Source organism: Rattus rattus, chromosome 1 (assembly GCF_011064425.1).
Source record: "Rattus rattus isolate New Zealand chromosome 1, Rrattus_CSIRO_v1, whole genome shotgun sequence".
Classification (NCBI taxonomy): Eukaryota; Metazoa; Chordata; class Mammalia; order Rodentia; family Muridae; genus Rattus; species Rattus rattus.
Window position 1 is genome coordinate 262,407,503 of NC_046154.1, and position 12,261 is coordinate 262,419,763.

General features: G+C 53.6%; 1 protein-coding gene across 3 annotated transcripts in view; it reads left to right on the plus strand.

The window, feature by feature from the left end:
• Nucleotides 1-11,906, plus strand: part of Galnt6 (polypeptide N-acetylgalactosaminyltransferase 6) — a 38,436-nt gene extending 26,530 nt beyond the window's left edge. For all 3 annotated transcript variants that reach the window (XM_032885169.1, XM_032885171.1, XM_032885177.1), the window contains exons 6-12: nt 874-1,108; nt 5,258-5,375; nt 6,561-6,761; nt 7,272-7,403; nt 7,745-7,846; nt 9,261-9,413; nt 10,281-11,906. In XM_032885169.1, coding sequence (XP_032741060.1) covers nt 874-1,108; nt 5,258-5,375; nt 6,561-6,761; nt 7,272-7,403; nt 7,745-7,846; nt 9,261-9,413; nt 10,281-10,394 — 1,055 coding nt within the window. In that variant the 3' untranslated portion in view covers nt 10,395-11,906. The remainder of the gene's footprint in view (nt 1-873; nt 1,109-5,257; nt 5,376-6,560; nt 6,762-7,271; nt 7,404-7,744; nt 7,847-9,260; nt 9,414-10,280) is intronic.
• Nucleotides 11,907-12,261: the final 355 nt, after the last annotated feature.

The following is a 12,261-nucleotide window of genomic DNA, read 5'->3' on the forward strand; positions in this document are numbered from 1 at the left end:
CCCTTGACTGAGACGAAGACTGTCCCTGCAGGAAGTTTCCTAGAAGAACAAAAGAAACCAGAAAACTCTGGACACTGGTTCCCTTTCGACTCTACCACTAATGGAGTCTCTGTTTCCTTACTCACCTAACAAAATATGACTAAAATAAAAGTAAAAATTGATCTCAAAGGATGGCGCAGAGGTTAAAAACATTTGCCCTTGTAGAGAACCAGGGTTCGATTCCCAGCACCCACGTGGCGGCTCACAACTTCCATAGCTCCAGTTCTAGGGGATCCGGTGCCCTCTTCTGACCTCTGCAGGCACAAGGCACCCAGAACTACAAGCAGACAAAAATGGTGATCAACAGAAAACAAAAAAAAAAAAATAATCTGAAATGATAAAACCATGTAGAACCTGAGTCCCAGGACAGTCAAGAGGCGTGTGGCCTGTGCCTGCTGTCTCCACATGTGGTGGCACAGGCAGGAGGAACACTGAGAGTTTGAGGCTGCCTTGCTTCGAAGGAGATCCCCAAAGGCTGGCGAGTGTGGTGGGGGAGGGTTGTTCTATACTTTGAGCTGGGAGTTGAGGCACACAAGTCCTAGAGGAAGAAGAGCCATTCAGAAGCCTACACCCGGGGTAGGGACCGAAAACCCTGGAGGTAACCCCTCCAGGTCCTTAGCGATTTGCACTGGTTTGTGCTGACAAGTTGCTCCCTCCAAAGCCTACCTACCCTTCCAAAGCCACCTCCACCTATCAAGAGATCCTCTGTGTCCCCTACAGCTGTGGAACTTGCTGTGCACCCTCTCTTTCCTCCCTGTACACCATTTCCTCCGAAGGTAGAGGGTTCAAGGGCAGCCAGACCCCTGACCCTCACCTTCTTACCTGGGTCTGCAGGTGAGTGTTTCCACGGCTGGCTGGAGCCCCTCCTGGCTCGAATCGCTGAAGACAAGACAGCGGTGGTGAGCCCGGACATCGTCACCATCGACCTTAACACCTTCCAGTTCTCCAAACCCGTGCGGAGAGGCAAAGCCCACAGCCGGGGCAACTTCGACTGGAGCCTGACCTTTGGCTGGGAGATGCTCCCTGAACACGAGAAGCAGAGACGCAAGGATGAGACCTACCCCATCAAGTAAGGACTTAACTGAATGCTGCCCCCCACCCTGGCCTCCACCCACCCGGCTCCTGTACCATCCCACCCCAACATCTGCTAGGCACTTTGTCAGACCACACTCCTTATGAAGTGGGTCCTTTGGTTAGCCTGTTCTTACAAGTGAGACTAAGGAAGCCAGTGGCAGCAAGTGGTTACCTCAGATCCCGAAGCTAGCACAGGGTAGGCAGGGACCCATCCTTGTATGCATTTGTGTGCCTTAGCATGGACCTCACCACCTCAACCATGACCGCTTGCTCCCATTTACCTGGCTCTCTGCCAAGCTTCGTATCTTCACGCCGTTCTTCAACCCCTACATCTAGAAGGCTGGGGGTTGAGGGGTGAGAGATGCTGCGGCGGGAGGCAGCGTTGAACAAGCATTGTAATAGGAACGCACAGGCTCCCGGAAAACAGGTGCTGGGCCTGGTGTTGCACACTTGTAATCTGTCTTAGGGTTTCTACTGCTGCAATGAAACACCCGGCCAAGAGCAAGTTAGGGAGGAAAGGGTTTATTCAGCTTACACTTCCGTATCGATGTTCATCATTGAAGGAAGTCAGGACAGGAACTCACACAGGGCAGGAACCTGGAGGCAGGAGCTGATGCAGAACCCATGGAGGGGTCCTGCTTACTGGCTTGCCCACCCTGGCTTGCTCCGCCTGTTTTCTTATAGAATCTCGGACCACCAGCCCAGTGGTGGCACCATCCACCATGGGTTGGGCCCTCCCCCATAAATCACTAATTTAGGCTTGCGGACAGCCAGACCTTACGGAGGCATTTTCTTAGTTGAGGCTCACTCCTCTCAGATGACTTTAGCTTGTGTCAAGCTACAACTAGCTGGCACGGAATCCCAGCTTCCCGGGAGGCCAAGACAAGGGGATCACAAACTCAAGGACTGTCTGGGCGACTGTGAGTTCAAGGCTCACCTGGGAAATTCAGTGAAACAGTGTCTCAAAAGTAAAGTGTTTGAGGTGCTGAGGTACAGCTCAGTGGTCAGTGGTTGAAGATCTGCCCAGCAAGTGCAAAGCCCTAGGCTCCATCTGGGGTAGGGGTGGGGCGGGATGGGGCGGGGTGGGGGAGAATGAACAAACGCAGGTTGAAGCTTTTACAGTTGCCCTGAACTTTTCATTAAAGGGTCACGTCATAACAGTCTCTCCCAGCCACCTACATATATAGTCTAGTGGCGTCCTTTTGGAGAGGTTAGGTTCTGTGTTTTTAATAATTGTTTCTAAATGTAGATGCCGAACTGAGCCCCATAGTGCATAGCTGCAACCCTACCTCTGGGAGGGAAGACAGTATCAGAAACTCAAGGTTATCCTTGGCTCTCCAGCTCAAGAGACCCCCATCTCAAAAAACAAACAAAACCATTCTCCATGGAGCAGTGGTCCTCAACCTTCCCAATGCTGCAACCTCACGTTGTGGTGACCCCCACCCCACGACCATAAAATTATTTTCATCGCTACTTCATAACTGTAACTTTGCTACTGGTGTGAATCATAATGTAAACATCTGGCATGTGGGATAGCAGATGTGTGACCTCTGTGAAAGGGTCGTTTGGGGGTTGGGGATTTAGCTCAGTGGTAGAGTGCTTGCCTAGGAAGCGCAAGGCCCTGGGTTCAGTCCCCAGCTCCGAAAAAAAGAGCCAAAAAAAAAAAGAAAAGAAAAGAAAAAAGAAAGGGTCGTTTGACCTCCAAAGGGTTGAGAGCCTTTGAAATCAAGCAGCCAGGCTAGATAGCAGAAAACTATCGTGCCACATAAGGCCCACAGAGGCTCGCCGCTCTTGTTCCTTGCCTGCCCAAACCCTACAGATTTTTCGTCTGTGTGTGTGCGTGTGCGCATGTCTGTCTGTACTCACACACACACGTTTAGCGTGTTCAGGCACATGTGTAGGTGGGTGCCTCTGCTGTGTGTTTCTGTACCCCGGGTTGATATTGGGAGTCGTCCGTAATTGATCGTCCACTTTGTTCACTGAGGCAGTGTCTCCCACTTAAACCCAGAGTTCACCAGCATAGCTGGGGCTGCTAGCCCGCTTGCTCTGGGGATCCTGAGGCTTGAGTCCCTGGCAGGCTGTCATGCCCTCTTAGAGTTCATCTGGTGTTTCAGGATCAGAACTCAGGTCCTCACAGCTGCATGGGGAGCACCTTAGCTACCAAGCCATCTCCCCAGCCCCCGTGTTTCTGTTTTAAACCTTCATCTCAAACTAAAGGGTCGGGGGTGACGTATAAGGTTGTCCTGTGGTTTGGATTCTGTGTGCCGCTGTTCTGTCCTGATCATGATGAATTTTAGGCCAGCCTGAGCTACCAATATAAAGTTCCAGTACAGCCTGGGCTATAGTTAGGCCCCCATCTTGAAAAACAAAAGGAAGAAAGGAAAGAAGACGGGTGAGGAAGAAGTCAGCACTCCCTGCTGGCTCTCTGCTCCTTTAAGGAGCCTTTGTTTGGTGTGTTATAGCAACAAACCCTTACCGCACCCAGACCGGGGCCAGGCACACAGCAGTACGGTTAAGGGCAGGGCCCTGGCTCCCACCCGTCACTAACGGACCGTCCAACCGGAGGACAAAGAGACAATGTTTGAGGATGAATGTGTCACTTGGCCCAGGTGCCCTGGCAGCACAAAATGCTGGCTAGAAGCACTTCTTGAGGTGGTTCTCCAACGGTCCTGTCGGAGTTACCTCACATGCTTGTTCTTGGAGCCATGGATGGCTGGAGCGAGAGCTAAGAGACACAGGGTCCCAGGAAGTAGGACAGGATATACAGGTGTTTCTTAGAGGCCGCCACCTGTTGGGATGAGTCTACAGGGACGTTCCTGGGCGGCATTTAACCTCGAAGCTAATTTGTCAGGGACCCCCTCAGTCTTGGGGATCCTCTCAGACTATCAAGAGCAGGCTAGCTCGGAGTGTTCATGTGGAGTTCTAGGCTTCTCAGAGCCTTCCCGGTGCTACTTGGGCAGGCTCGGGACCTCTGGAAGAAGACAGAAGTGGTCACAGGAAAGCCAGCCCAAGTGTGAGGGTTTCCCAGCTGAAAATGGCTGTAGAAGCAGCACCAGAAAGACAAGAGCAGGTGCAAAGAATCCCCATGGCTGCACTCCAGGAGGTTGCCTTCTTCACTGGCCTAGTGTCTTGACTCAGGTCTGTGCCTCCCTGCCTTTGTCTGACAGTCAGAACCGAGTTCTCCCTCCCCCTCAGTTACCAGGAGCACCTCCACTCACCAGTGTCCCCTGTCCAAAGCACATTAGCAGACTACGCCCCAGCTAATGCTGTGACCATGTAGTCCCGGAAGGGATGTGGATCCTGACTGTCCCAGGGTGCTTCTGAAGGTGACAGACTTGCTTTTAATCACACCAAGACAGAAAATAGAGACTACTCCCCCCTCTCTAGACTGCTCCTCCCCCTCACTCTAGACCGATTCCCTCCCAGACTCCTTCCCCTCTCTAGACTGCTCCATCTCTCTAGATTCCTCCCTCTCTCTCTAGACTGCTCCCCCTCCCTCCAGACTGCTCCCCATCTCTCTAGACTGCTCCCCCATCTCTCTAGACAGCTCCACATCTCTCTAGACTCCCATATCTCTCTAGACTGCTCCCCCTCACTCTAGACTGCTCCCTCTCCCTCTTCTCCCCCCTCACTCTAGACTGATCCCTCTCTCTCTAGACTCCTCCCCCTCTCTCTAGACTCCTCCCCTTTTCTCTAGACTCCTCTCCCTCTCTCTAGACTGCTCCCCCCTTACTCTAAACTGCTCCCCCTCCCTCTAGACTGTTCCCTCTCCCTCTTGACTTCTCCCCTTCACTCTAGACTCATCCCTCTCTCTCTAGACTCCTCCCCCTCTCTCTAGACTGCTCCTCCCTCACTCTAGACTGATCCCCCAGCTCCAGATGCAGCCGTGCTCTCAGGCCCTGCTGGGTATGGTTCCTACATCCCCAGTTGAACAGATGGAGTCCATTTAAGAGAGCATTGCCGACTGCCTCTCTCCTGGACCCAGTTCAAGAAGGGGAGGAGGGTACAATGGAAGTTAGTGGAGGGGCTGCATGACCCAGCAGGAGCAGGACATGCAGTGGGAGGCCTCAGAGGGAAGCTGGCCACCAGCCCTCCCTGCCTGCATCTACTGATGAACCCTGTGCTCTCTCCCCCTGTCCTCCAGGTCCCCAACGTTTGCTGGCGGCCTCTTCTCCATCTCCAAGGCCTACTTTGAGCACATCGGTACCTATGATAACCAGATGGAGATCTGGGGAGGGGAGAATGTGGAAATGTCCTTCCGGGTGAGGATGAAGAGGGAAACCCCAGCCTCTCAGGGATGGCTACACAGGCATTGTCGGGCAGGGACAGCTTCAAGGGTGTCGGATCTGGAAAGGGTGTCTGCTTTCTGACAGGGCTCCACTCTCCCTGCTAGGGCCACGAGGAGTCCCGATGGCTCAAAATAAGTTCCAGGACGGAAACTCCGAGAGTGAGGGATAATGGAAGCCATTAAGGATCAAGCTTAGTTAACGGACAGTTTCTATGATGAAACCAGGTCAGGGAGTAGTCACCATCCTCCACGTTAGAAAACTCAGGCCCCTCTTCCTGAGTCAGAGACGCCCGCCCTGGGAACCTTTGGATTCCCCATGAGCTTCCAGTGAGTTCTTCCTAACTGGGGGATAAGAGGTGGAGCCCAATTCTGATGGAGGCAGAACACAGAGGAATTCCAAGAATGAGGCAAATCAAGATGGGTCAGGAGGGGTCGCTTCTAAAAGCTGCATGAATCCCCAAGCCAGTCAGCAAGTAATAGGAAAATGAACTCGTTAATGGAGTCCTCTCTCGGTGTCTGCCTGTATTAAGCACATGATTGCCTTCTGATGTCACCGTAGCTGTGAGTGGATTTCTTGTTGCTGCCACGGCAAAGTGAATAGCAGGCACCTCACCCAAAAGAGACCAAGCAGCAGGACAGATGTCTTTAGCCAGCCCACTGTCACAGAGAGAGGCCACCAGTCAGTGTCTGGTTCACACCGTTCAGTGAACCTCAGACCCTGATCTCTCCTCAAAAACTGACGTGCGTGCTCCAGGCCCAGTGAGCAGGAACCACTGACCCAAGCTTTGATCTGGGGGAGGCCAGGCTTTCTGTGCCTCCTAGGTAAGCCATCCCGTCTCTGGGTCAGAGTCCAGGGACCATAGTGCGTTCATAGCGTAGAATTAGCCAGCTGCCTCTTCTCCGAAGTGAACCATGGTAACATCAGGACTCTGTGTCCACAATAACCAAGAGTGAGCCAGCGTACGCAGGCAGAGAGCCCGGAAAAGGGTAGCCATACCCTAAGGGTTACCCGCCAACATCTCTCTCTTCGGGGATTGAAAGGGTAACATTTACTTACATCTAAGACCTGGGGCCTGATGCCCTGGGAACTGAAGAGGCCTGCTTGGGAGAGCTTGCCCACCACCCTTCTGAAGGCCCCATCCTGTCTTCTTTGTGTCAGGTGTGGCAGTGCGGGGGCCAGCTGGAGATCATCCCCTGCTCTGTGGTCGGCCACGTGTTCCGCACCAAGAGTCCCCACACCTTCCCCAAGGGAACCAGCGTTATTGCCCGCAATCAGGTGCGCCTGGCTGAGGTCTGGATGGACGACTACAAGAAGATTTTCTACAGGAGAAATTTACAGGCAGCAAAGATGGCCAAGGAGGTGAGGCACCGGGTCAACTTCCCTCTCTACCTTCCTGTCTCTCTTCATCCCTCAGAATTCTATAAGCTAGCCCCATGGGCTCGGAGGAGGAGCCCCGGTTGCCCCGAGCTGGGGGTGGGGGGAGTCCCAGCATCACTCAGAGGGGAGAAAAGGAAGGAAAAGATCGGGAGAGAACCCACCGGGCCAGAGGAATGACTCTGACAGGCTCTGATTGAAGACCAGGAGGTCTGACTGGGGAGTCACAGGGCACGAGAGAGAGAGAGAGAGAGAGAGAGAGAGAGAGAGAGAGAGAGAGAGAGAGAGAGAGAGTGTGTGTGTGTGTGTGTGTGTGTGTGTGTGTGAGGTGGTGACGCCCCCATGCGTGTCAAGCGGGCCTGAGTCAGTGCCACACTGAGCAGGACTGAGAAGCAGAGAGTAGCCTCGGTGCTCCATGGTGTCTGGGCTGCCTCGGCCCAGACAGAATTCCCCGGGCTGTGTCACTGACCCTTTGGAGGACTGACTCGTTGACAGAACAACTTTGGTGACGTTTCGGAGAGACTGCGACTGAGGGAACAGCTACACTGTCACAACTTTTCCTGGTACCTGCACAATGTCTACCCAGAGATGTTTGTCCCCGACCTGAACCCCACCTTCTCTGGAGCCGTAAGTTAACCTGCACATCACCGTGGCAACCCAAAGAAGTCATAGCCCAGGAACAGACGAGACATGGCCGGAGGGCGGAGGAGAAGATTCGGGAGTTGCTCCAGTAGTTAAAGTCCCGATAAAGGGGGGAATCGACGAGTAGCGGTTCTTAAGTGTTAGGCGTGTGAGAATCCCCATGAAGACATGTTACTACACGTTGCTGGGCAGCACGCTCACTCACACCCAGCTCTGCTTCTGAACAAATCAGGCATCTGGCTCACTCGGAGAGGAGGAAAGCCATTCCAGTTGGGCCCTTGCCCGGCTGAGCCATGTCCCGTTTCCCCTGCCTTACCTTTGTGCAGATCAAGAATCTCGGCACCAGTCAGTGTTTGGATGTGGGTGAGAACAACCGTGGGGGAAAGCCTCTCATCATGTACGTGTGCCACAACCTCGGCGGCAACCAGGTAGGGGAAACATACTCGTCCCGGGCAGCCTCTCGGGTGCCTCCTCTTCCCGAGAGCCCCCTTTCCCTGCCTTAAACAGTGCTTTCCTGAGGCCCACGGTGGAGGAGATGGGGGAGGAGGTACCACTGCTGCTGCGGGCAGCACACAGACAGGGTCTGCAGGCTGAACCAGGGACCCAGAGCTAGCGCTGTGCTGGGCTCTAGAGGGTGAGGAGACGTTGCCAACCGGGAGGGCTGTGGGTGAAGCTAGCTGCTGGAGAATGCTTGAACACTTTCCCTCTCACCTACACCTGTATAGACTCAACTCTCACCCTTAATCTCCCTCCCCCTGACCAGAACCTACCATTCTGACCCTACCTCCACCTCCTGTAGTAGCCCCCTGAACAGCCACCACCGACATCCTGGACGCTTACCCGCACCCCACAGCGCAGGCACATCCCTAAGGGGTAACCGACGCTCTGGGAGTGCCTCGTCCCACAGCCGGCTGGGCCCTCCCACTTCAATCATTAATCAAGAAACGTCCTACAGCCTTGCTCACACACTGCTCACACACCGTCACCGCCGTCTCACAGGGAGTTTTCTCAGTTGAGATTCTTCTTCCAGATGACCCTAGTTAGTGTCAAGGCAACAAAGACTAACCAACACACTACCCATCCGCCGTCCCTCAGCCATCTGTACCCAGATCTGGTAAATAAGAGGGATTTAAACACAGAGCTGGAGAGATGGCTCAGTGGTTAGGAGCACTGACTGCTCTTCCAGAGGTCCTGAGTTCAATTCCCAGCAACCACATGGTGGCTCACAACCATCTGTAATGGGATCTGATGCCCTCTTCTGGTGTGTCTGAAGACAGCTACAGTGTACTTAAAATTAATAAGTAAAAATTATTAAATTTTACTTTGAAAGCAGATTAGGGTACAACCAGCTTGCAAGATGGTTTTGGACGATTCACTGGTTAATATCTTTTATTTCAGTGGTAATTTATTAGCAAACCCAGAACCAGCCAGTGCTGGAACGGTACGTGCTGTGGGCTGGATGGTGCAACGTTGTGGTAGTCAGAAGGCAGGGGCAGAAGGATCATGAGTTTGAGGCCAGCCTGGTATACGCAGCAGAGGTCTAGACCAGCCTGGACTACAAAAGGAGACTCGTGTCAGGCACCGAACAGCAGAGCCAGTGTTCCAGCGCATGACTTCATAGTTGGTGCTTAAGATAAGGCTAAGGAAAATTTTAGTTCCCAGTTGAAGCTATACGCACCATTGATCCAGTATAACGTGACGTGGAAATAATCAGGGCGGTGATACACAGCTTCCTCCCTTCCCCCGGGAAGCCATCTTGTTGGCACTGTAGGGCAGTGGCTTTGGGAGGTAGTGGGCAAGCTCCCCACCTGCTGCACAGGACATCTTTGTCTTGACTTCCAGTACTTTGAGTACACCTCCCAGAGGGACCTCCGCCACAACATCGGGAAGCAGCTGTGTCTACATGCCAGTGGGAGCACGCTGGGCCTTAGGAACTGTCAGTTCATTGGCAAAAATAGCGAAGTGCCCAAGGACGAGGAATGGGAACTGACCCAGGTGAGTCGGTGGCGCAGAAAGCTCGGAACCGAGAGTCCAGAACGCCACACCTGTCCTCTCTCCTCCCCCTCCCCCACCTTCCTTCTCCTCCTCCTTCTCTTCCTCCTCCTTCTCTTCCCCTCCTCTTCCTCTTCCTCCTCCTCTTCTTCCTCTCTTACTCTTCCTCCTCTTTCTCCTTCTTCTCTTCCTCCTCCTTTCTCTTCATCTTCTTCATCATCGCCCTCTGCCTGAGCACCATGGGATCAGCACGGGGTGAAATGCACAGTAGCTGTGGACTTGGTCACAGTGCACTAATGCCTGGTTCTGGCTGATAAACAGAGTGGAGAAGGCAGCGATGATCCCTGAGTCCCTCTGCCATGCACATGTTAAGGCTGACTCCAAACAGAGGAAGGTGTCGAGTCACTGGTGGCTCACACGTGCCTCCATGTGCGGGTGTGAAGCACAGGCCCCACCACTGGCTAATGGCAGGCTGGGATTCAGACCTCCGTACATCTGACTGGAAGTGGGCCTTTTCCTCTGTGCCACACGGCTGTGAGGTAGGAGATAGTAACTGACGTCACTAAGCCGGAGCTCAGAAAAAGAATGGCTTAGCCATGAGGCTACCAGAAAGATTAGAGCCAACATTAACCACAAGCAGAAAAAGAGGGGCAGGCAGCTGTAGCCCCAAGTTTTTGAGGTGGGCCACCCCAGAGAAAGGAAGGCCCTGAAAGGGTTTTTCTGTCAGTCATGGTCTTGCAGTTTTCTGTGACAGCCATAAGGCTAAATCTCCATGGTGCGTGCATCTCAAGGGAAGGTCATTCTTTGCCTTATAGCAGCTGTCCTTGTCTCCTTGTCCTCGGTTTAACCCTTTGCTGTGTTGCCTTTTAGGATCAACTCATCAGAAACTCAGGATCCGGTACCTGCCTGACATCCAAGGACAAAAAGCCAGCTATGGCCCCCTGCAATCCCAGTGACCCCTACCAGCTCTGGCTGTTTGTCTAGGCCCGGGGTCATCCCCAGTGCAGGCCCAGCAAGCTCCCCCAAGCAGAGGGGTCACCAGGCATCTGGGAGTCCTCTCCCCCAGATCCTCTGGAGGCCCGAGAGTTGGATTCTTAAGCCCAGGGGCCACCAAGGCAGGACCTTCTTGCAACAACACCGGTTCCATTTTCTTCCCTCCATGCCAGTGGAGAGACCAGGAGGTCACTTGCTACTTGGCCCAAAGCTTTCCTGCTCTTCTAGAGACAGGAGCCTCCAAAGCAGCCTGGAAGTGTGTCCTACAGAGGGACTGGAGGTGCAGAGACCCTCTATTGTCAACAGACCCTGGCAGCAGACCGTCTTGATGTACACAGGCCTTCATCCCATGTCATCTGCATAGTTACCTGTGGAGGAGACAGGAAGGAGCCATCCATTGAGAAGGTTGAGACCGGGCTGGAGTATAGTTCAGGGAAAGGCCCTGGGTTTGACCCCTTAGCACCACAGAAAACAGAAGAAGAGGCCAGGAGAGGAAGGAAAGCAGAGAGAGGCTGAGGGAAGGCAGAGGGCTTTTCTGCAATTACACAGAAATTGGTAGGTGGCTCAAGCTGGGTCTAAATCCCCATCTTTGGGGCTGTAGCAGGCCTCCTTCCAGCACGCAAGAACACTAGACCGTGAGCTGCCAGCCGTGCCATTTCTTGACCCCTCACTGACCGACCATTCTGGCCGGCTGTCCTCCAGAAAGCCAGGTAGCAAGATGGGAGAGCGCACTGAGAATCCCGGACTGCTGGGGCAGAAAGAAGTTCACGGGCTCAGACAGCTGGTGAGTCTCAAGCTAAGACCAAGGCCCCTTTGCTCTGTGTACAAGGCGAGTAAACGACAAAGCAGGATCTAGGCATGAAGGCACACGCACGCTTTTAGTCTCGGCACTTGGAGACTAAGGCAGCAGTCTTTAGTCCAGCGTGGGCTTCAGGAATAGACAGTCTGTCAAAAGCAATAAAAGACATATTGTGGAGAGCATGAAGGGTGCTGCCTCGCAGCCCCTGAACTAAAGTAGCCCCCCTGTGTCACATCTATTCCTCAGCAGAAACTAGATAGGTAGGTGTGTTGTCCAAGGTCACTGTTTGGCAGCTCCAAGCTCAGACCCAAGATAAGGCTAATCGGAGCCCTTAGCAAGTCTGAGGGGTCAGGAACGGCGTGCAGTTGCCTGGAGGGCTCATCCCATCTGCTCACCTGAGTGCCCTACATGGAGCCGACCCGAAAATGCCAACCTTTCTACAATCAACTTGGACCCCACGGTCGCCGTGCCTGGAAGAAAATAGAAATGTCCAGGAAGGCTTTGGGGGACTTCAGCATGGGACCATGGCTGCCTCCTGCTCCATGTAAGGGCACATGGCAGGAAGCCTCCCTCGTCCCCTGGGAGACAATCGGGTAGCCCAGCCAAAGGGAAAGAGTCTGACCAAGCTGTGATCCAGGGTGGGAAGGGGGAAGAGAGGCTGATTGGGAACCTGGTGGAAATAAAGGTTTTGTGGTATTGGTAAACGCTGTTGGATTTGAGTTTCTCTCCCTGCTTTGGCCCAAAAGAAACAGATCGGACTGGCAAGAACTACATTGCTCTCCTGAAGCTGCCGCCACATCGGAAACATCCTCCAGCCAATGTGCATTGTGTGTGCGATGTGTGCAGCCGTGGGATGTGAGAGGGGACCCCCTACCTCTGTGGGATTCCCGCTCTAAGGATGAGCGTCAGAATGTTCAAGGAAAGGAGTTAAGAGTCAGGAGGGGCTGGAGAGATGGCTCAGCGGTTAAGAGCACTGACTGCTCTTCCAGAGGTCCTGAGTTCAAATCCCAGCAACCACATGGTGGCTCACAACCATCTGTAAAGGGATCTGATGCCCTC